This window comes from Coniosporium apollinis (assembly GCF_000281105.1).
Source record: "Coniosporium apollinis CBS 100218 chromosome Unknown supercont1.7, whole genome shotgun sequence".
Classification (NCBI taxonomy): Eukaryota; Fungi; Ascomycota; class Dothideomycetes; genus Coniosporium; species Coniosporium apollinis.
The window spans coordinates 198,695-220,698 of NW_006913269.1; the positions used below are offsets into that span (position 1 = coordinate 198,695).

General features: G+C 56.0%; 8 protein-coding genes across 8 annotated transcripts; 5 read left to right on the forward strand and 3 right to left on the reverse strand.

Moving 5' to 3' along the window:
- Positions 1-474: 474 nt before the first annotated feature.
- Positions 475-3,857, forward strand: W97_01964 (uncharacterized protein; the record flags this gene model as incomplete). Its single annotated transcript, XM_007779866.1, has 4 exons — positions 475-504; positions 552-1,445; positions 1,494-2,893; positions 2,966-3,857. The coding sequence occupies 4 exons, from the start codon at positions 475-477 to the stop codon at positions 3,855-3,857; spliced, it is 3,216 nt and encodes a 1,071-aa protein (XP_007778056.1).
- Positions 3,858-4,252: 395 nt separating this feature from the next.
- W97_01965 (uncharacterized protein) lies at positions 4,253-5,651 on the reverse strand (the record flags this gene model as incomplete). The annotated part of the gene is made up of 3 exons (XM_007779867.1): positions 4,253-4,800; positions 4,989-5,240; positions 5,372-5,651. The coding sequence occupies 3 exons, from the start codon at positions 5,649-5,651 to the stop codon at positions 4,253-4,255; spliced, it is 1,080 nt and encodes a 359-aa protein (XP_007778057.1).
- Positions 5,652-6,052: 401 nt separating this feature from the next.
- Positions 6,053-6,678, forward strand: W97_01966 (uncharacterized protein; the record flags this gene model as incomplete). The annotated part of the gene is made up of 3 exons (XM_007779868.1): positions 6,053-6,119; positions 6,237-6,436; positions 6,547-6,678. 3 exons carry the CDS (start codon positions 6,053-6,055, stop codon positions 6,676-6,678), a joined length of 399 nt encoding a protein of 132 aa, XP_007778058.1.
- Positions 6,679-7,560: 882 nt separating this feature from the next.
- W97_01967 (CAMKK/ELM protein kinase) lies at positions 7,561-11,916 on the reverse strand (the record flags this gene model as incomplete). Its single annotated transcript, XM_007779869.1, has 1 exon — positions 7,561-11,916. The coding sequence occupies one exon, from the start codon at positions 11,914-11,916 to the stop codon at positions 7,561-7,563; it is 4,356 nt and encodes a 1,451-aa protein (XP_007778059.1).
- A 2,254-nt stretch (positions 11,917-14,170) lies between these two features.
- On the forward strand, positions 14,171-16,338 carry W97_01968 (uncharacterized protein; the record flags this gene model as incomplete). The annotated part of the gene is made up of 5 exons (XM_007779870.1): positions 14,171-14,440; positions 14,493-14,723; positions 14,790-14,921; positions 14,974-15,176; positions 15,348-16,338. The coding sequence occupies 5 exons, from the start codon at positions 14,171-14,173 to the stop codon at positions 16,336-16,338; spliced, it is 1,827 nt and encodes a 608-aa protein (XP_007778060.1).
- A 298-nt stretch (positions 16,339-16,636) lies between these two features.
- On the reverse strand, positions 16,637-17,496 carry W97_01969 (uncharacterized protein; the record flags this gene model as incomplete). The annotated part of the gene is made up of 2 exons (XM_007779871.1): positions 16,637-17,063; positions 17,135-17,496. 2 exons carry the CDS (start codon positions 17,494-17,496, stop codon positions 16,637-16,639), a joined length of 789 nt encoding a protein of 262 aa, XP_007778061.1.
- Positions 17,497-17,864: 368 nt separating this feature from the next.
- Positions 17,865-19,724, forward strand: W97_01970 (uncharacterized protein; the record flags this gene model as incomplete). The annotated part of the gene is made up of 1 exon (XM_007779872.1): positions 17,865-19,724. One exon carries the CDS (start codon positions 17,865-17,867, stop codon positions 19,722-19,724), a length of 1,860 nt encoding a protein of 619 aa, XP_007778062.1.
- A 593-nt stretch (positions 19,725-20,317) lies between these two features.
- W97_01971 (uncharacterized protein) lies at positions 20,318-21,951 on the forward strand (the record flags this gene model as incomplete). The annotated part of the gene is made up of 4 exons (XM_007779873.1): positions 20,318-20,394; positions 20,459-20,577; positions 20,629-20,663; positions 20,722-21,951. 4 exons carry the CDS (start codon positions 20,318-20,320, stop codon positions 21,949-21,951), a joined length of 1,461 nt encoding a protein of 486 aa, XP_007778063.1.
- Positions 21,952-22,004: the final 53 nt, after the last annotated feature.

The window sequence follows — 22,004 nt, forward strand, 5'->3', positions numbered from 1 at the left end:
GTCGAAGCACTCGTTAAGTAGAGCACCTGTGACCTCTGTTGGTAAATGTCGGAGAATTTGTTTAGGCGACATGCGTTCATGTGAACCCCGGGACGATGGTGTCTCAGCTTGCTGTACTCTACCTAGGTAATAGCTTGGAACTGACTTACTTAGTAATCCTATCAAGTACCGTCATAGAATGTTCGAGCGCACAAAACACAACCACGGTTGGTCCATCGTTTACTAGAGTACCTGAATTACTTGTAAAGCGGAGAGGCGGCGATTAGCGATAGGGTTCCGTAGACCATTATTGTAACATGGACTACCCAATGACGAGCATCCACCACAGCTTGTGAATAGCTGCTTCACCTGCCTTACTACGCGTTGCCATCTACTTATCCCCACACCATCGCTTGCACTCTGATAACCTACTCATAAAAGTATCTCGCGAAGCACCCATATCCCGCCATCGCCTTCATCCTCCTCGGTCATCCTATGGCAGACATCCAGTCAGACGCGGACAAGGTAGCTGTATGATCTACGCAGCCTCAACAGGTAGCTAACTTTTCTAGATCCGCAACAAGCGTTTAGCAAAGCTTGGAGGGCAAGGGCCGTCACAACCGTCTTCAACGAGCTCAACACCACCTGCAGCAGCTTCCGCGACGCCGCCAGAAGCCGAGAACGAGAGTGCGCTTCCAGCACCACAAGCGCGGACAGACAGCCCCAGCTCCAACGGCGTGCCGAGCAGCGACGTGGTCAGCCAAACTACACCAGTGTCCATACCACGACCAGCGAGCGGCATCACGATCACGTCGAAGACCTCGATACCTCAGAAGCGGGAGATTGATGATGGGCGACCACGGTCCCGGCAAGGTCGTAGGGAAACACTGGAAGAATGGGAAGACCATACGCTGGGAAACATCTTCAAGGTCACGCTCGATCCGAGGGCAGCACATGACGCCCATGGCAACGCGTTGATATTCCTGGAGGGCGTTAGGTCGGACCTAAAGAGTGAGGGGGCGCCGATACGGCTGAGCATAGGAGTACTGGATCAGGCAATTACAGAGGCTGCCTCCAGCCCGTCAGCCGGGACGCCTCTCGACTACCTTCTGGGATGCTGGAAACGCGTATCGAGATTCTACCGAAGCCTGCGCAGTGGCGAGAAGGATGACCCCAAGTACAATATCATTAAAGAAGCGCGGCGGCTCTGCATGAGCTACTGTATCTTTGCGGTCACGCTTCCGGAGATGTTCGGGCAAGAGCCCTCTGAGGTGAATCCGCTCGCGCAGCACCTGCTTGTGGACCCCGATAACGATCGCGGACTGTGCCATGACTTCCTGTCGGAGGCTGTATCACGCTTCTCCGAAGATGACAGCGTAAGAGAAGCACTGGTAGGGGCCGTGGAGCAAATCAGCCGGGATATGTCGAAAATGACCATGAACGACAACTACAAGCCATACATTCTGGTATGTCCAGCGAAGCGTCTGTTTCGTTCATCTGCTAACTCTCGCAAGGCTCTACGAAACTTCGTTCGATACCCTCCTCTCTTAGAAGCCCTAGCAAACTCTGAACGGTTCCTACCGGCGGATGTCGCCCCGCAGGATATCGAGACCGACACCCTCCTTGGCCCTTTCTTCCGTCTGTCTCCAACACAACCGGAAGTCGCTCTAAATTACTTCTCCAGCCCGAAGACGCGAGACAAGGCGTACATTCTCAACGCACAGAAGGCTCTTCGTATGAGTTTGCAGACTCATCAAGACGAGCTGTTTGAGATTGCCAACCATTTCGTCCGAAATAAACTCGCCAGAGAGAGAATTCTGGATTGGTTCGCTCTGGTCGTCAATTCGAATCATAAACGGAGGGCGCTTCGTCCCGATCCTAATCACATATCCTCGGATGGGTTTATGATCAACGTGACTGTCGTACTTGACCGACTCTTTGAGCCGGTCATGGACGCTACATTTTCGAAAATTGACAGGATAGACGTCGAATATCTTCGAAGAAACCCCCGCGTATCCATCCAGGACGAGACGAAGATAAACGCTGATCAGACGACGTCGGACAGATATTACGCTCAAAAAGCCGAGGGCACAACGAACTTCATCACAGAGGTCTACTTCCTTGCAGTGGCCGCACATCACTACGGGACGGAAGCAGCCAACATACATCTTGTGTCGCTGCAACGGCAGATCAAGCAGATGGAGAAGGAGATCGAGAGGTTCGAACTCGAGCGACACAAATTTGTTGCGAACCCCCACGCACTATCCGAGTTTGAGAGGCATCTGAAGAAATACAAGGACCAGCTTGAGCGGTCCCAATGCGCCATCCTGGCTACACAGGGCGTGCTCCTCGACGAGACGGCCCAGGGACGATCAATGCAGATCATGCGATATCTCATTGTCTGGCTGTTGCGGCTGGTGTCGCCCGGTGTCAATTACCCTAAGCAACCACTGCGGCTCCCGCTGCCGAAAGAGCAGCCTGAAGCCTTCAAATGCCTACCAGAGTATTTCGTGGAGGATCTGGTGGACAACTTCAAGTTCATCACGCGCAACATGCCCCACATTATCACTTCGACACAATGCGAGGAGCTGATGATGATTTGCATTACGTTCTTGCAGAGCTCTGAGTACATCAAAAATCCGTACCTCAAGTCGGGTTTGGTCACCATTCTCTTCAACGGAGTCTGGCCCATATATGGACGTCCAAAGGGTGTTTTAGGGGATGTCCTGCTGGGCTCCAGGTTCGCTGAGCAGCATTTGCTGCACGCCCTCATGAAATTCTACATTGAGGCTGAGAGTACCGGCACGCATACACAGTTCTTTGACAAGTTCAACATCCGCTACGAGATCTTCCAGGTCATCAAGTGCATCTGGTCGAATCCAGTGTACCGGCAGAACCTGGGCACGGAGTCGAGGTAAGCATCATTCCATCCATATGATTATGGAGTAATATACTGTGGAGAACAGGATTGCTGATCTCTTTCCAGGGTAAATGTGGACTTCTTCGTCCGTTTCGTGAACTTGCTCCTCAACGACGTCACTTTCGTGCTCGACGAGTCCTTCACCGCATTCAGTCAAATCCACAATCTCTCCAAAGAACTCTCATCTGGCGAGACCCTGGACGAAAACGCGCGCAAAGAGAAAGAAGAAGCCCTAGAAGCCGCCAAAGGCCGCGCCAAGAGCTACATGCAGCTCACAAACGAGACGGTAGCCATGCTCAAGCTCTTCACCGAAGCGCTAGCCGACTCCTTCACGATGCCCGAAATCGTGCAGCGGCTGGCAGACATGCTAGACTACAACCTCGACGCGATGGTCGGACCCAAACAGTCAAACCTCCGGATCGAAAACCCGCAAGAGTATAACTTCAACCCGAAACAGCTCCTCGCCGAGATCATCGACGTGTACCTCAACCTCCGCGAGAAGGAAAACTTCATCCTCGCTGTCGCGCGTGATGGACGCTCCTACAAGCCCTCGAACTTCGCGCAAGCAACGACCATCATGAAGCGCTTCGCGCTCAAGTCCCCTGAAGAGCTCGACGCGTGGGAAGATCTGGCCTCCAAGATCCAGGCCGCGAAGGAGGCGGACGAGCAGGCCGAAGAAGACCTCGGGGAGATCCCAGATGAGTTCCTGGATCCGCTTGTGTACACCCTTATGGAGGACCCGGTCATCCTGCCCAGCTCGAGGACGACGATCGATAGGTCGACGATCCGCAGCCATCTGCTGAGCGACCCAACAGATCCGTTTAACAGGGTCCCGCTGAAGATCGAGGATGTGAGGCCGGATGTTGAGATGAAGAAGCGGATTGATGCGTTTAGGGCGGAAAAGCGGGGGGCCAGGCGTGTGCCGGGTGCGGGGGATGAGCCGATGGACACGTCTTAGGAAACCGAGGTTCTGGGAATGTTGTATGAATGGATGGAGGGGATCCAGGCGTAGAGTAGTTTGCATTGCGTGGCGTCGGGGGTATGAGCAGGCTAGACATTTCAAGGGTCGGTCAGGTAAGCCGGTGCATCAAAGGCACGACTCACACCCATACAGATCGCGCATCGGCACAAAGAATGCATTTGGTATCGCAATGCGAACTACGCAAGGCCCTGAGTGACCACATCAACATCATTGATCCTTCGTGTGCAGAGGGAGACAACCAGGCGGCTCGTTCGCCCACAACGCCCCAAAGTCCCAACGCTCCAACACCATCCACGAGGTGGCCACCTGTACAATAATATCGAGGATACCCACACGCAATCCCACCCATCAACTAACCCTTCCACCTTCCCTCACCGCTGATACCCCAACTCCCCCAACCTTCTGCAACTCCTCATATCCATCCTCCTCGCGCGTTCCATACGTTCCTGATCCACATAAAACCACCCTTGCGCATCCTGCATCAACCTCATGCGCGCCTGCTGCTCACGCTCACACTCCCCATCCAGCTTCTGCACATAGCGCACCTCAGCAACCTTATCCAGCTCCCTCCACCGCTTGTTCCCGAAATCCTCCACCTCGGCGGGATTTACATAGTAGGGCACTTTCAGCCGCCCGCTCAGCCGCTGCTGCGTGTAGGGCGGGGAGGGGCTGTCGAAGCGCACGGAGGGGCCGGTGGGACTGCTGGAGCCGGAGAAGAGGGAGGAGAGGAGGGGGAGGATGAAGAGGAGGAGGAGAGGGAGGAGCGAGGTTAGGGCCGAGGTTGCGGTCGGGGGTTGTTGGGGTTGCGACGGGTCAGGGCGACGCCTTGGGCGGCCGCCGCCGAACTGGTGGACCCGGATTCCGGGGCCGCCGTTTAGGTTGAAGACGAAGCCGGGGCCGGTGTCGAAGAGGCCGCCGCCTGTGGGGGGAGGTTAGCGTGTGGAAATGATGTGGTGAGGAAGGATAGGACGTCATAGCCGCTGTTGGCGGGACGGGGAATCAGGCTTAAGAGCGAATGCATCGTCTCGTCCTGCCGCTCTCTCTGCCTCTGGCTCCGCTCCCAACTACGCTTGTCATTGTTCGAGTACCGAAAGTGATTCGACTTACCAAACGGTCCACCACCAAATCCACCCATTCCTCCACCGAAGAATTGCCTAAACATCTCCTCAGGGCTTATCTCCTCCTCGAACATCGGCCCTCCTCTCGAACCAAACCCGCCGCCTGACCGCCCAAACCCGCTGAAAGGCGACTCGCCGGCCGATGCGGAGGATGCAAAGCGGTTATCAGGATCGCCCCCAAACTTGTCGAATTTGCTGCGTTTATCGGGATCGGAAAGGACTTGGAAGGCTCTTGAAACCACTATACAACGAACCGTCCCGTCAGCATGCCATCCAAACTACCACCGTCGCTGCACCGCTCTCTCTATCCCCACCTCCGTACCCTCCCTCCCCTCTCCCTCCTCACAAACCCGCCAGAAAAGCCCAACCTACTTTTAAAAGCCTCGTCCGCGCCCTCAAACCCATTCTTATCCGGATGCGTAAGCAAGCTCAACTTCCGATACGCCTTCTTGATCTCGCCATCCGAGCACGTGGCTTTAACCTCTTCAAGCCCTAATATCTCGTAGAAGGCTGTGGGCGCGCACTTGCGGATGCGTACCACGGCCGTCTTTTGCTCGACTGTGAAGGCCCGCCCGGAGCTGCCGTCGTGGTGCGCGCGGTTTTTGGCGTCGCCGTTGGGGGTGGGGTCGGCGCCGGAGGCGCGGGCGGACATTGTTTGTGTGTGGAAGAGGGGATTGAGGGTTGGGGGTCGTGGAGGGGGGTTGAGATGTGGGAGGGCGAGGCCGGGTGGCCGGTGGGGTGGAGGGAATCAGGCGCGGAGCGGCGGTGTTTGGGATACAGGCGGAGGCCTCAGCAATGGCGAGCGTGTGGTGATTTAGTTGTGAGTTTCGATATTGGTTGCAGGGCAGTAAAGGTTGACATGGATGCCTCCCCAAAGAAGCCACTGGTCCCTTCAGATGTTGCCCGCGCGGCTAGAAGCGACGGAGCCGCCGCGCGTTGGCCTTAGTGCCTGATCGGGCAAAGCCGCCGCCTCGATGACGCCGGAGAGCTCGACCGAGCTTGAAGCTGCGACGCTGCACACACAGCACACGACCACTCACTCCCACCACCACAATGGCCGACAAGAAGACCGAGGAGCAGGTCAAGGCCGGCGCGCTGCAAACGCTGCGGACATGGGGCGGTACGCGCACACATCCTCCTCACCACCCTCCTCCCTCATCACCACCCCAATCCCACACACCTCCGCCGCTCCCTCAAGCTCAAACACCAGCACAACTACTAACGCCCGCCCCCCCAGAAAACCCCCTCCCCCCAACCCTCCTCGCAACGCTAGTAACAGCTCAGCACATGCGTCCCTTCCAAGCGCTCCCGATGCTCTTCCCCCCCGCCCTCCTCTTCGCGACATACATGAACCTCAACTCCTACAAGATCGATAGCGCGGGCTTCACGGCTGCGCTGAGTGGGCTGTACTTTGTGCTTGCGCAGCGGAGGAAGCAGGTATGTTTCTTCCCCCCCCCCCCCCCCCCGCCCGGTCTTCGCGCCAAACCCGGGCTTGGTGCGGTCACGAGTGGGCGAACAGTGGCTTACTTGGGGGTCGTGTGTGGTAGAAATTCGCCAACAAGTTCGGCGCGAGGGGCCTTATTAGGGGGGCAACGCTGGGGCTTTGTGCGGCTAATGTCGCGGGCTGTGGTGTTGCGTATGCGTTTGGGAGTCGGCGGATGGAGGAGGCGGCGAGGTAGTTGTGTGAATCATGTGGCAGTGGGCATAGTATGGGGGTTCTGTCCTGCCCACCTGGCAGCTCAAGGGCGCCAAAGTGGATCCGGTCGTACGCGACGTTCTACTACTACTACTGAGTGACGGTAAAGGATGTCCCTTGGATCAAAAACTTGGCGAGATTCGAAGGCGGTAAGGTTTGTACATGAATGGTCGAAGGTGCACTAGGAGAAACACCCCATAGGGAGGTAAGGTGTGTATTGAGGGTATTCTAGTCACATTCATATGCAGATATCTCCTGTACACGCAAAGAACTTGTTTGTACAATCTCTATCGCTACATTTCTTGACTCTTTTCCTGCCGGACAAGCACACAAGAGCCTCCCCCAATGCGCAACAATGCAGTGGGAAACAGCAGAAAACCGAGACGTAACGCGAATGGCATAAGAATTCAAACAGACGTCAACGCTAGAAACAGGTATGAAGATGCTACAGATGCAGTAAGAACAGGTTGTCCAGATGCCACTCCACGGCGCGCAAAGACAAGACAGAGAGGAGTCTATTGTTCCGCAATGAAACCAGGATATACAAAAACATCAGAAGCCCTTCCGTGGGCATCATGCGCCGTATAGCAATTTTGCGATGCAATATCCCCGGCGCCATCTGAGCGCCTCGCTAGAGTAACGACAGTCCATCCCTCCATGAGCCATTAACAGAAAGATAAAAACAAAAACGGTGACAATCGCAAGTGGTATCCTAAAGCGCCGAAACTAAAGAAGCTGCAAGGCCGAGGAACATTCAGCCAGGAGGCTGTGGGCGCGTATGTAGATCGTGAGGGGAAAATCTTCTTCGTGCTATGTTTCGTAAGGAGACATCTACTTCGTGGAGACGTGAAAGAAATGATGTAGCTCAATCGTCAACCTCAAGCTGGCTACGCGGCACCTTCTTAACCGTGCCGTTGCTGCCACTTCTGGCGGACTTGATTGAAGAGGCGCCGCTCCCATGCACAGCATGTTTGCGAGCGAGCTGCGCGTTCGAGATGCTGTTGCTCCTGATGTGTCCTGCGCCTTTGTGCTTCCTCGGGTTCATCATCAGTAGCTCATCCTCGTCTGAGTCGTCCTCATCCTCGCTCTCCACGGCGTGGTCGCCAGCGTAGCCGTCGTCTTCCTCCAGTGTCCGATCCGGAGGGTTTGCCGTCTCGCCAGAGGAGTAGTTGGCTGCGGAATTGTATCCTTCGGTCGCAGTGTCGCCTGACGAGTACTCAGCCGCCTCACTGTGTTTTCTAAGCGTAACTCCGTCATCTGGCACGATAGACGATGACGCGGAGATCACAGATGGGATAGACGGGTTCGACGTCGACTGCGACAGTCTTGACGCGAAATGATCCTCGGAAGAGTTCGATGTCACCGGCCCGGACTGTAAGCCCAGCGGGTAGCTGGTAGGGCTCGTCTCCAACGGAGAAGCCTGGTCAGCCTGCGCTTTCGTCATCTCTTGCCGCAAAAAAATCTGGTCGTCCGGACTTGGTGGGCAAGGTCCTTGGCCTAGCGCACTTGTTGGCCTCGAAAAGTGGGCGGAGCCGGGCCGGTCGCGATCAATGCTGTCTTCCAGTACCCGTCGCCGCCACTGCTCCTCTCTAGCCCTTGTGATCCTGTCATCCGAAGTTTCACGGGGAAGGGATGAGCAAGCACCAGTAGCTTGTGGCGGACTCTGGTGAGGTTGCGGTGGGTCTGCACGTGATTGTCGGCGCGATGGCCTGGAGGATGCAGATGACAGAGATGAGTGCCGAGAGACGATGTTGTCTGTTACATGGAGGTTCCGCTGAGGGGATGTTGGGCTTGCAACAGAGCTTGGCGCCGGTGATATCTCCTGTAACGCTTCAGGGAGGTTGACGTGGCCTTCGGCGACAGCGTTGCTTAGCGCAAGGCTAGGCTCCCCGTGTGCGTCAGTGTTGCGATCCATTACACGATCGATGGACTTTGTTCGTTCCTGATCCGCTTGAGTGGTAGAGCTCCGCTCTCTACTCCGCATGTTTCTTATGATACGCCGGCCTGCACCGCCTAAGAGACCGCTCAGGCTTGAACTGCTCGCCGTGTCTAGGGCGATGGGCGTACTCAGTGGTGGCGGCGGTACCGCATGGGAGACTGCCCGGTCCGTCCTAGGAAGATCGGATGGCTTGATGGTCTTTATTGACGCGGAGGTCGACTTTGCACGCTCCATTACAGGTCTTTTTCTGTCAGTAGGACCTGCGGTACGATTGACTTTCTCGGAGCTGTCATTAGGCGTCTCTGGCCGCGATGATGGCTGTGAGGAGGGTTCGAGGAAAAACTGAGAATGCTCCTTGGGTTCGGGGCTGGCCGTTACGCTCTGGGAAAGCGGATGCTCGCCTTCTGCTCTGGACGCTTTGAGAGCGGAGAAAAGCTGCTCATCCACCTTCAAGCTTGGACGCCGGGCGTCCTGACTAATGGTGCTGCTTGATGAAGCGGCAGATGGTGGGCCAGTATCAGGGTTCGTTGCGGAGCTCTGCGCACGCTTCCTTGACTTATCGCCTTTGCCCAAACCCAAAGCGCCTCCAAGCCGCCGAATCCCGGACCGAGTACCCGATAGCATTCGCTCAATGAGGTTGAGTGGGACGACGGCTTTGTCGACATCTTCCTTCGAGACCTCGATCCTCCTGCCATGTTCGCGCCGATCGACATTCGTCAATTCGAGCCAAGCACGTGCATCTAGATCGGCAAGAAGCCAAGAGTGGCACTTGACTTCGTGTAGGGTAATGCGCCGTCGAGGGTCCTTTTCAAGCAGCCGTCTCAAGAGGTGATGTAGGTCTTCGCCAATGTCCTCGTACTCCAGGTCATGCGGCGCCCTTTTGTTGCTATTCATGGGCATTAGCCGGCCGTGCGAACTGGGCCTTGAGCGCACGCCCTCATCAACTGCCTTGAGCCTCTGCCGGGGTATGTAGACCGGATCCTCCGATATCCGTCGCATCAAAGCGAAAGTGTCGTTGGCATGAAATGGCACGCGGCCGAAGACAAGGCAGAACAGCGTAACACCCAATGCCCACACATCTATCTGTCCAGTGACAGGTGGGGCTTCGACGTCCGGATCAGGATCTGTCTGACAGAGTTCGGGAGCATAGAAGGCAGGTGTGCCCACTGTCTTTGCCAACTCAACCGCCTCATCGATATCAGCGGCATCTGATTCTGACAGTTCCCCATTGGCATAGTCTCCGAGTCCCCTCCCAAGGTACGAAACGCCAAAGTCTGAGATTTTGATCTTGTGGTCCCTGGTCTGAAGAAGGTTCGCCGGCTTGATGTCGCGATGGATGACGCCTTGGAAATGAAGATACTCCAGCCCAAGAACGGTATCCCTAAGAACCTGCCTCGCTGCTGACAGGGTCATAACTGGGACGTAACGAAAGTGTTCTGGTATTTCGCCACCGTCATCGGCCCATGTAGGCCCCGAAGCAGCGCTGCCAGCAACACTCGGCGTCCTGCCACGAGCCACGACCGGTTCGTATGCGCCATACATCGTCCCTTCCAGGCCTGTCGGAGACACAGAACTCGGTTTATCGGTCAGTCCCTTCAGCGATGAGTTTGAGGCCTTCGACCGCTCAAGAGCCTCCTCTCCATCCTTGGTGAGCGTAGCCATTTCGTCTTCGGCGAGGGGCGGCATTGGAGAGGGTGATGCTGCGAGCGTATGTCTGTTGGCCAATACTTCAAGCCCTTCTCCGCGTTCCCGTTCGCTGCCCGCAGTTGATACCCGAGACGCTGTGTCGAAGTCAGAGATATCATCGTCGGTGTCACCGCCATGCTCCAGACTCCAGGCCTCTGGACCTGCGGCTCGCATGGCCCGACGCTGAATCTCCCGTGCCCGCCTCCTTTCTTTCTGTTCACGGCGTCTGCGTGCAACCTGGAGGATCCTCTCATCCTCCATGGCAGCAGCAGCGTTGTCGAATATTCCTGCGGCCTCCCGTTGAATACGATGGTACTCCACAAGAGCGATTTCCTTCTCAGCCTCGTGCCGCCATTTCACCTCCCCAAGCTCGACATGCTCAAGAATGATATAGACCTTTCGAACTGCAGGATCGTCAATGACCTCCAGCAGACTAACAATGTTGTCGTGGCGCGCCTTTTTCAGGATAGCGATCTCCTTTTTGATCTTGTCCTCTTGGCTTGTGTTCTTGCCCAGGCGTCGCTTCTTCGAGTATCGCTCAACAATCTTGATCGCGACATATTGTCCTGTCTGCAGATTGCGGCCGAGTTTCACTTTACCATGGACGCCACGGCCCAACTCATCGATGACCTCATAATGATTGATAACTTTACGGCCTGAGATAGGGTCAACGTCTACATCTGCGATGTGGGTTTCCTTGGGTGCTTGTCGCTGCGTGAAGTGCAGATAGGGGCTGGAGTAGAAGCCATGCTCATCCGGTAGTCCTAGTAAAGGCCTAGCGGGTGGTGTCGAGGGAGTGAAAAGTCCCGGGCTTCCAATAGGAGAGTTGCCTGCAGTTCTTGTCCGAGTTTCGCCGAAGCCATGGTCTTGAGGGTGTCCAGAAGCGACTGCATGGCTAGGTGGGTGATGTCCAAGATCCGATGGGTGGCAGCTCAAGGCCCTGGAGAGCTGGCGCGGATGATATGAAGAAGGATAGCGCTGTGACTGCAGCGCCGAGTATGCCTGGTTTGGATATTCTCGATGCGGTAGTTGCGAAGCAGATGACCGCATAAGATGGTCGAGGACAGAACCTTTCACGGTAGTGCTGCTGGCGGTTGAGGAGTCTGAGAAATCTCTGTGCACGCTTGGACGTTCGTTGTGTTCTGCAGTAGATGATGGGGATGGATGTTCAAGATGTTTATCGATAGATGTGGTAGATGCGTTCAAGCTCTGGATCGGTGACGTGTCTGCTGATGCTGGAGCCGATGTAGGTAGATAGGTAGGGTAGACTCTCATTGGCCTCGGCGAGAAGTAATTGCCAGTGGTCGAGCCGTAGTAATCCGCGGGTGTTTCTGCGCAGGACGGGGCTTCCGGCGCTTCGGACCGAGGGGTAATGTCAGATTCGTTGTCAGAGGCTTGTGGTTGTCGTGGTGAAGGCTCCCGCACGGTGTTCGCTCCATGGTCATTTGTGGGCGGTCCTTCTGCCTTCTTTAAGATGCGTTTCAGCTCAGACTCCACCTGACCCAGATAACAGACAGAAGACGTAGGTGAATTGCGTGTGTGTTGTTCCTCCTCTTGCCCGAGCATGCCACCACTCTCTGCGCCTGGCGCGTTCATGTCTGCGTACTGTCCCTCAACGCAAGCCCGCTCGTCTCTTCTGTTCAAAACCACGCCTCAAACTCCCACCTGCCCCACTCTTATCAACTGGCTTCGAAACGCGGACCAAGTGTTACAGTGGCGGCCGTATCATCCTGCAACCGCTCTGGAGTAGGAACGGGGGAGTTCGAAGGGTAGTCTGCTGAGGGGTAGACTATTATTATGGATAACAGGATCCGACAAGAGGTGCGACAAGTGGTTGCGTGAACAAGTGTGGCCAGCCAGGCTCGTGCGTGTTGAGAGATGGTGTGGTGATTCTTAGGGTAAGCTCGTGATGGTGTGTTTGTTGACCAGGTCGAGTCTGCCACTCCGGTACGCCGCAGATTGGAACAGGATTTCACTCGATTCGCAACACGAGAGTCACAGCGAAGACGGTTGAGTGAGTCCACGTTCAGCCAGATGAGGGACGGAGGCGGGCTCTTTCGCTGAGGAAGCCAAAGCGAGGATCGTAGTCGAAAGTGACGATAGCTGGGTGCGTGGGTCCCCGGACCGATCTAATCTAGCACGTCTGGCAAGCGCTGCTATTCGTCTTCATCGCGCTCCGTGGAAAAGCGACGCCCAACAAGAGGAGCGGCGGGGAGGGAAAGCGCACTTGGCGGCTGGCCGATTAACAAGCAGCGGGAACTGGATCGGGCACAGTTTGTCAATTGAGGCATGTACAGTCACGAAGAGCGCAGCACCTCAGCGTTCTGGGAGGGGGAGGGGGGGGGAGGGGGGGTTGAAAGACGGCGCCGCAGCCCACCCCTCGCATGAGAAGAGACCGACAGGCCTCAGCTAGTCAACTCAAAATCTAGCCCTATTGGGTGATGAGCGGGTTGAGGACCGGGGGCTGTTGCTGACCGGGGCTCCCTTCACCCACGCGTTTTTGTGCTCTCGCCATTCGCCATGATGGTCTGCAGCCACACGGCAGGCGCAACTTGGTGCGGTTTGAATTCCCCCAGCTTTTGCAGTGGCTGGGCCCAACAAGAACGGCCGAGTCGTCCCAGATACCACTGCGCCTGGAGAACTCCATGTGGAGAATGAGTTGCTGCTCTCTCCAGCGCCGCTTGGCCGGTCGTTGAGGCGAATAACCAACCCGAGGCCGATGCATGCAGGCATCGGGCAGGGAAAAAATAATCTTTCACGCATCGCAGACTCGGCAAACAACGCAGAGCGGCATGCAAAGGAGAACCTTAACATTCAGGCCTTCAGCCCGGCCGCCGATTACACGCAGCTGCCTCTCCACAGGCGCCCAGGAGCTCCACAGCTCCCGGAAGCGACGGGTTCCGCTTGTAGCTAGGTACATAGTCGTGCATACAGTCGTCGAGAAATATTTGACAGCCGCGTTCAGCGCTCCGATATGCGACATGGCGATGGCGAGTCGCTTCAGCTCTGGCAAATGGCGTGTTTTTCGAATATCACTTTCTTCAACAGTCAAACGCTTTGACGCGATTGGTCGAATAAGTCTCACTCTTCACACCCTCTGTTGCTGAACGAGAAATGCCCAGATGGCGCAGGCCGCTAACCCCAGATTTTGGCCTCGCTCACGCCGGCGGAGAAGTCCATCTTCCCGGCCCCAGTCGTGGCCAAAGGAAGCTAGAAGATGCGCCCCCGAGCACAATGGCTTGTGCTATTGGCTGAGACGCTCTGACGGCGCTCTCCGTTCGTGCCACTTTCTGCTAATGGACGATACGAGAATGCGATGGGTGACGCTCGCCTTCGCTCAGCGTTGATGTTGATGTTGATGTGCGGCTTCTTCCAGCGAAGCTAAATGTCAGATGAAGTTAGATTGCCGCTTTGGGGTCTACTGAAGAGAGAGAGGGGGGGGAACACCTGCATGAGACGGGCAACACCCTAATCTGCTCGGGGGTCTGAAACATAGCGGCAGGCGTGCAGAGCGAGATGTGTCAGCACTAACCGCATAGCGTAGTCCACGATAGCAGCAGTTTCGCGATGAACGGGGTGCTCTGCGATCGTGCCTGAGGTGCGCTGCAGGAGCCTGGGACTTGCCGCTCGTTTTCGCTGGGCTGAAGTTTGCTCGAACCGCCACACATCACCTCACGCATCGAATTCTGATCCTTGCGCCTGTCTTTTCTGTCCGCGCTCTGACCTCACTAAGAGCGAGGACGACAACACGACAACATCTCGTCCACCTCTGCGGTCACCTGCAAGATCATCGCGGAAGCATCGCGGAAGCATCGCTGCCGCCGTTCCGAGCCTCTGCCTGCCAAACCTCATGTCTTCTGAACCGGACGCGCAAGACGTTCCTACGACCGACGCTTCGATTGAGGGCCCAGGCCACGCCGCGGCCTTGTTGGGCGCAGATACTGGAAACTCTGAAACTGCAACGCCATGGTCGCATACCATATTACTCCATCTTATTGCATTCCGTCTGTTGAACGCCCTGACCATCCGCACGTTCTTCCAGCCTGATGAGTACTTTCAATCACTGGAGCCTGCGTGGCAGATGTCCTTTGGGGTTGGCAGCGGAGCGTGGATAACATGGGTGAGCATCTCGCCGAGCTGGGCCTGCCGCTGCATCTTGATGACTGTTGCAGGAATGGAGAAGCCGGTTACGTTCCTCGATCCATCCAGGCCTGTTTGCAGTAGTCTATCAGGGCTTTTCATCACCGGCGAATATCTGCAACGCTCAGCCTGCTGTTCGGGCGGAACTTCTACTTGCTGCACCCAAAATCGCGCAAGCTATTTTGGCGGCCCTATTGGACTTTGCCAACTGGAAGTTTGCGAGAAGAACGTTCGGCCAGGGGAGCATCAATGCATGGGCAACTGTACGTAGACGCAAGCGGAATTTTAATACCTCCGATATCAGAGTCTGATGACATGATGCACGGCAGCTGGCGTTGACCGTCTGCAGTCCCTGGCAGTGGTTTTGCTCTACTCGTACTTTGTCCAATTGCCTTGAGACTACCATCACCGCCACTGCCCTCTACCATTGGCCGTGGGAATGCATAAGTGCCGACCCGCAGGTCGGCAACATCGATGCTCGACATGCCGGAAAACAGTTACTCACCAAGTAAGATCTTGTGTTCGACAGCTCGCCTGGGAGCTTACCGACTGACCTCATCCCGTGTCAGGTTGAGGATATCGCTCCTCCTGGCTGCTCTCGCGTGCGTTCTTCGACCGACCAATCTCCTGATCTGGCTTTGCATCTCCATCCCACTACTCTGGTCTAGTCGACCCCTCTCGCGTCGGCTTCTCATCCGAGAAGCTCTTCTTTGCGGGTAAGCGGGTCCTTCCCCCCAGCGATCCGTTCCGCAGCAACCCTTATCGTTTTGTCGCCTCACCGCGATTGCTCCTGCAAGCCCATCTGCATCTGCATGCTTCTCAGAAGACGTCATTCTCCCCGCAACTACCCAGTCGCCTCTACTAGCCCATTCACTGACAATGAGCAGGACTTATGTCCTTGCATTTTCTGCGCTGTGCGATCGGCTCTACTACCACACGTGGACCCTTCCCCAACTCCAGTTTTTGCATTTCAACCTCGCTCAAGACCTTGCAGTTTTCTATGGCCGGAATCGCCCGGACTACTACCTAACTGAGGGACTTCCGCTTTTGCTCACGACTGCATTGCCCTTTGCAGTGCTTGGACTGTTGCGTGCATTGCTCGGGCGGCACGACTATGACAGCAAATCCAGCAAGCCGGAGGTGCCTCCAGGCCCTGTCTTAAAGGTTCTCGCTTGGACGGTGGTAATCGTGATCGCCGTCTTAAGTCTGGTCTCGCACAAAGAAGTCCGTTTCATCTACCCCCTCCTACCGATCCTGAACATCCTTGCGGCCGGGCCGCTTGTCTCTTTTTTCACCCCTGGGACAGCATCTCGCAAAGCTATCCTTGCTATTCTTGTATTTGTCAATGTTATCATTGCGGGCTACACGACTCAAATCCATCAGCGCGGCGTTATTGACGTGCTACACTATCTTCGCCATGAGCACGAGCAGAGCCCTCAGCAGAGAGTGAGCGTGGGTTTCCTGATGCCATGCCATAGCACACCCTGGCGAAGCCATCTCATTTACCCTGAAATCGAGGCGTGGGCGCTGACATGTGAGCCGCCGATCGGTGTGCCGCTTGCGGAACGGGATCGATACCTCGATGAGGCTGATCAGTTCTACCTGAATCCTATGGCGTGGATGAAGATGAACTTAGGGGGCAGTCATGAGGACGACAAGCAGAACGGCTGGAGGAACCTAACTGAAGGGCAGAAGCGAGGTTGGCCCCAGTATCTTGTCTTCTTTGACCAGCTTGAGGGTGTTGTAAAGGAGGCGACTAGAGGTCACGCTTACAAGGGGAGCTGGCGGGGGTTCAATAGCCATTGGCATGACGACTGGAGAAGAAGGGGGGATGTAGTTGTGTACAAGAAGATCCAGGATGCCGAAACTGTAAGATAGGGGAGCGGAGAGAACAGAGTCGAACTTCCTTCATACTCCACGTGAAATTGTGAGCGCTTGTAACCTATGATGAGTTCTGAGCAAGCCAACATCGTGCTGTGATGTCGTATGACTCAAGACTTCGTGTAGTGAGATGGCTCAGGCTCCTGTTTTACAAAAGTTCTTCATACTGCTTTACAAGCCAGGAAATCGCAATGCCCCATAGCGCCGCCAATATGCAACACCGTACACGCGTACTGTACAGATGAGTAGATATGCACAGCCCATCCCACGATACACTTGTAATTCAATCCACATCTCACGGGTGCAACGCGGCACCTCCTTTTGCATCCTGCCCTTTCTTATTGTTCGGCACACTCTTCTCCACTTCATCTAGCGCCGCCACCGTCTCCGGATCCTCGCTGTCTAGCGCAGCATCTTCATCGTCCACAGTCGTAAGGCTCCCGCCCTGCGACTGTATCTGTACCGCCATGGCCTCCTTCGTAGCCCACACCTTCCAGTCCTCGTAGCTCTTGTCTTCAAGTTCCATACCGATTTCTAGAGCAGACTTGCCGAAGTAAGCGCCCACGTGCAGCGCCTCCTCCCTTGCGACCCTCCGCTCAACCTCGTCTTGATGTCTGTGGGCGTAGAACTCCTTCCTGGCCTTGTCGTAGGCGGCCTCTTTGGACATAGGCTGACCCTCTGGACCGCCCCTTTTCATGAGATACAATTGTCGTTGTACGACGCTGGATCACCGCGTCAACCACTTGTCCTCATAGCCTCATCGCGAGGCCCAGGACGTCCGGATATAACCCACCTCTCACCATCCAACGCCCGCCCCTCCTGCTCAATCCTACTCCACTCCCACCTCTTTCCATCCTTCCCATCATCTTCCAGCACCACCCTCGGCCGCGCCAGCTCCCACGGATGATCGCTGAAGAACTCTCGCCGTAGCTGGTCCTCGGGGTATTTTATCGGCATGGGCTGGAACATGCGGCTGGGCTTCTTGCCCTTTTTTGATTGTGCTGCGGCGTTCAGGATGGGTCGGACGAGAGGTTGGGAGGGGGGGATGTTGGCGACGACATGGTACCAGGGCGGCTCGGCGCGCAGGCGCTGCGTTTCGAGGAGTTGGGTCGCGGCGCTGTGGACGCGGAGGGGACGGAAGTCGTAGCGGCCCATTGGGGTGTGTTATGGGGGCTTTGGGGGATTGGAATAGGAAGCCTGTCACAGCGGTCAGTAATGCGGCATATCATTGTAGTTATAGCATGCCGTACAGAGCTTCCAGATAGTGTAGCGACGCTTCTAAGTGGTGGTCTTGATGTCTACAAACTCCCGCATGAAGTTGTTCGCGATGCGGGAACTTCCGTCGGCGAAAGTGAGACGCCCGAAGCTTGGAGGTCTTCAACACACCAAGGGACTCCAGCTTCGGCGCGCACCTCTCCATCATCCTTAGAGGCGCAGGGCAGTCCTCCTACTCAATTGCACCGTGGATGTTGTGGTCACTCATGGACAGGGAGTGGTAAGACTGACACCATGTCCGGCATCTCATGTTCCTCTTCGGCACTCTCGACAGGACGAGCAGCCCGACTGTCTCCAAGCTAGGATCTCGAGCACTGCTCTACTTCTTCCATCCTGCGTCCTCTTCCAAGGAGGTTGGATCGCTTGCTCCACGGCGGCGATTACACACCGAACGCCTACGGAGACCGCTTGGAGGTCCTCCGCTTTCGCCGCATCAGATGGAAAACATCTTTATCAACGCATTGGTACGGGCGGGTACCTGTCAGCGCCACGCGAAGCACACCACAGCTTTCAGGGAGTCATCACTGTTCGCAACGACACATCACAAAGCGCGGCGGAGACAGCCTACACATACCTGCGCGACAACAAGGGGCTTTCGAGATGAGAAGGGTGGCCGGCATGCTGCTCAAGCAACCGCTTCGGCGGAGATATCGCAGGAAGAGTTCAAGAATCTGCTGGATTACTACGAGCCATCGTTGTCTGTCCACGACCTTCCTCCGCCACCACCAAAGCAAGCAGAACCTGAGTCTGAGGAGCCTGAGGAGCCCGAAGAGCTAGGGACAAAGGAAACAGCGGAGAATATAATTGGGATAGGCTTGATAGAGGACTCGACAGACGAAAGCCCCTACAAGGCCCAGCCAGCGAGGGACGACGTTGAGCGGGAGGCCATTGACCACCTATGCGACTTGCTACACGACGAAGAGAGTTCGCACGAATTAGTCTACGATACCTACAGATTGTTGTCTTTCCCCCGAGTCTCCTATCTTACTCTACCCACCATACGCCGCCTACTGCACCACCTAGCCGTAGTCGAGCACAAGAATGAGGCATCAATGCTGCGCTACCTCTCCATTATAGACGACATGAAAGCCGCCAACATACCGATGCTACGGAGCGAATGGACCTCAGCCATAGCCTTCGCAGGCCGTTGCTTCAGGAAGGTGACCTCGGCTGAGGTGGAGTCGGCACTGTACATCTGGCGGGAAATGGAGAACGAAGCAGGGATCAGGGGCAGGGAGGTCACATTCAATGTTCTATTCGACGTCGCTACCAAGGCCGGGAAGTTCGTCCTGGCGGAAATGATTCTGAAGGAGATGCGGGCTCGCAATCTCCACTTTAGTCGGTACACCCGCACCGGACTAATCTACTACCACGGCCTCCGCGGAGATGGCAACGGCGTCCGAAATGCGTATAAGGAGCTAGTCGAGTCCGGCGAGATCGTGGACGCAGTGGTTCTGAACTGTGTTATGGCATCCCTGATCCGCGCGGGCGAGCCATCAGCAGCGGAACAGGTCTTCCTCCGGATGAAAAAGATGCATGCCTCCAAAACCGGCGTAAAACCGGCGCCACGGCATTGGCGAGAGAAGCGCGAGCTTGCGAAGACGCTTACGCGACTCACTCAGGAGATGCGAAAAGACCCGGAAGCGAGCCGCAAGCTGCAGGATGACTGGCCCATAGCGCCGGACGCGCAGACATTTCGTATTCTCATCAAGCACCACGCGCTCACTTCAGGCAACATCGACCGCATCACCGAGCTGCTCGACGAGATGAGTCTCATGAACATACCTGTCGACCCCATGGCTTTCACCCTGTTGCTCTCAGGGTTCCAGATCCACGGCGGGATCCGCTACTCCTCTTGGACGAGAGTCCGACTCGAGCGGCTGTGGATCTTCCTCAAAGTGACACTCGAGGAAGACGAGGAGTTCCGCCTTGAACGCTCAATGACCAGCAGGGTACTGCGTGCTTATGCTAAGTGCTCGAGCAGGGAGCGCACCATGGAGATCTGGGAGGAGATTAAGAGCATGTGGGCATCGAGGCTGGAGGATGTGGATCATGTGGATTTTGACCTGAGCAGGTTGTTTCCGCCTGAGCTGGCTGAGCTTGGATGAGGGCGCTGCTGATGCGGCTGTGCGGTGACAGGGACTTGTATATAGACTATATGTGGTCTGAATGTGTGTACAGTGTACGGGCATAATCATGTAAATCAAGCTGTAACCCACGTGTATCAATGCCTCAAAGCCATCCCTGATAAACGAATGATTGCGTACGAGTCATGCCCCTTCTTCCCGCCTTTAGACAGCATCGGACCGGCATACTAAGACCAAAGATGTCCCACGACGTCACGTGATATCGCGTTGTTGGAGCCTGGGGCGAACCGCGCCTGTCACTTTTCTTTCCAACACCGCGCCACAGAGCAACCCGGCATTTTTGTCATGGCCTTGAAGATGATTTTGTGTGCTAGTGCTTTGCAATCCGCGTGTTTCCTCGAGAGCCTTGAGAGTCTTCCCAGTGAGGCACGCAGTAAGATCTTGGTTTGAAGCGTGTCTCCAATACTTCCGTTTCTTCCTTGCACATAGACGCCACAACCCGCGACGCCGAAACAAATCCTATTGTCCGTCTTAGTAGCTCAAGCTGTACTTTCTTGCTGTCTTTATCGAAATCCCGTATACCCCCTCCTCAGTTCCGCCGAATCTTCCAAAGTATGCCTGGCAAAAAGACGGCGCAGGCTGTTGATATCGATTTCACCCTTCGCAAAGTCTTTGGCAAGTTCAGCTTCCGGTCAGTACGTTCTGTGCATCGTGAACTCGGTCGTATGTTGAGACAGCTGATGTCACACACTCAGGCCCCTGCAAAGGGAAGTCATCACCACTGCATTACAAGGGGAAGATGTCTTCCTGCAAGCTGCGACTTCGTTTGGGAAGAGTCTTTGTTTCCAACTACCAGCTGTTGTAGACTATGGCAGTAAGTTTGTGAATTTTCAGGGGCGTGCCACATCTTTAACTTGTGTGGCAGTTACCATAGTCGTCTCCCCACTTCTCGCGCTTATGGTAGGCTATCAAAGCTACCCGCGGATGTGTAGTAGGCCCATGTTAACTTCTATCTCAGAACAACCAAGTCGCCGCCCTCCGCCGTGCCAATATCGAGGTCGCCACAATCAACAGTACTACGCCCGCCTCAGCAAAGGCCGAGATTCTTGCTGATCTGCAATGCGGTCATCCGCTGACTCGCCTTCTCTATGTGACTCCCGAGTATTGCATGCTCGACTCCTTCCGCCGCATCCTCCGTATCATTCACTCCCAGCGGGAGCTATCGCGCATCGCCATCGACGAAGCTCACTGTATCAGCGAATGGGGCCATGACTTTCGTCCTTCCTTTCAAGGCCTGAGCTACTTCAAACGGGAGTTCCCAGATGTGCCAGTGATATGCCTCACCGCGACGGCAACAGCCAGAGTCAGAGAGGACATCATCAGGACGCTGGGTCTTGACGCACGAAAACTAAAGCTCTTCGCAATGACTACCAGTCGGCCGAACCTACACTACGAAGTCCGCTTCAAGAGCGACGAAGAAGACCATTACGATGACTTCCTCAAATGGCTAAAAGCCGCCCACAAGCGACGCGCCTCCCAACCGGCGCGGGCCTCCCAGCTCTCTCAGCTCAACGAACGCACCGACGCCGTCTCCGGCATAATCTACGTCCTCTACCGGCGCGACTGCGAGGCTCTCGCCTCTCAACTCTGCCACGACGGCATCGGCGCAAAACCCTACCACGCCGGCCTCCCCAACGACAAGAAGGACGACCACCTCGCGGGGTGGGTATCCAACAAAGTGGGCTACGATGTGATCGTCGCGACCACCGCCTTCGGCATGGGCATCGACAAGGAGAACGTCCGCTTCGTCGTGCACTGGCAGCTGCCCAAGAGCTTCGAGGGCTTCTACCAAGAAGCCGGACGGGCGGGCCGCGACGGCAGGGCGAGCGTCTGCATCATGTACTACGGGCGCGAAGACCGCGACCGCGCGGCGAGCATGATGGCGCGGGATGCGGCGCGGCAGGAGAACAACAAGAAGGGGGCAGCGGGGGGCGCGCCGCAGGTGGCGCGGGCGAAGAGCTTGCAGGCGCTCGTGCAGTACTGTGAGGATGTGACGCACTGTCGGCACCAGCTTATTGCGCAGTATTTTGGGGAATTGGGGCCGCCGTGGCCGAGGTGTGAGTGGGCGTGCGATTATGACAAGAATCCGAAGGCGTTGGCGAAGGCGAAGGAGGAGGGGCTCGCGAGTGAGGAGTGGTGCTCGACGCAGAGGGAGAGGGGCGCTTATGTTGCGGACGATTATGATTAAACATGGCGTGGGCCGGGCTCTACAAGGCGTGTGGGCGTCAGGAGTCTTCCAAG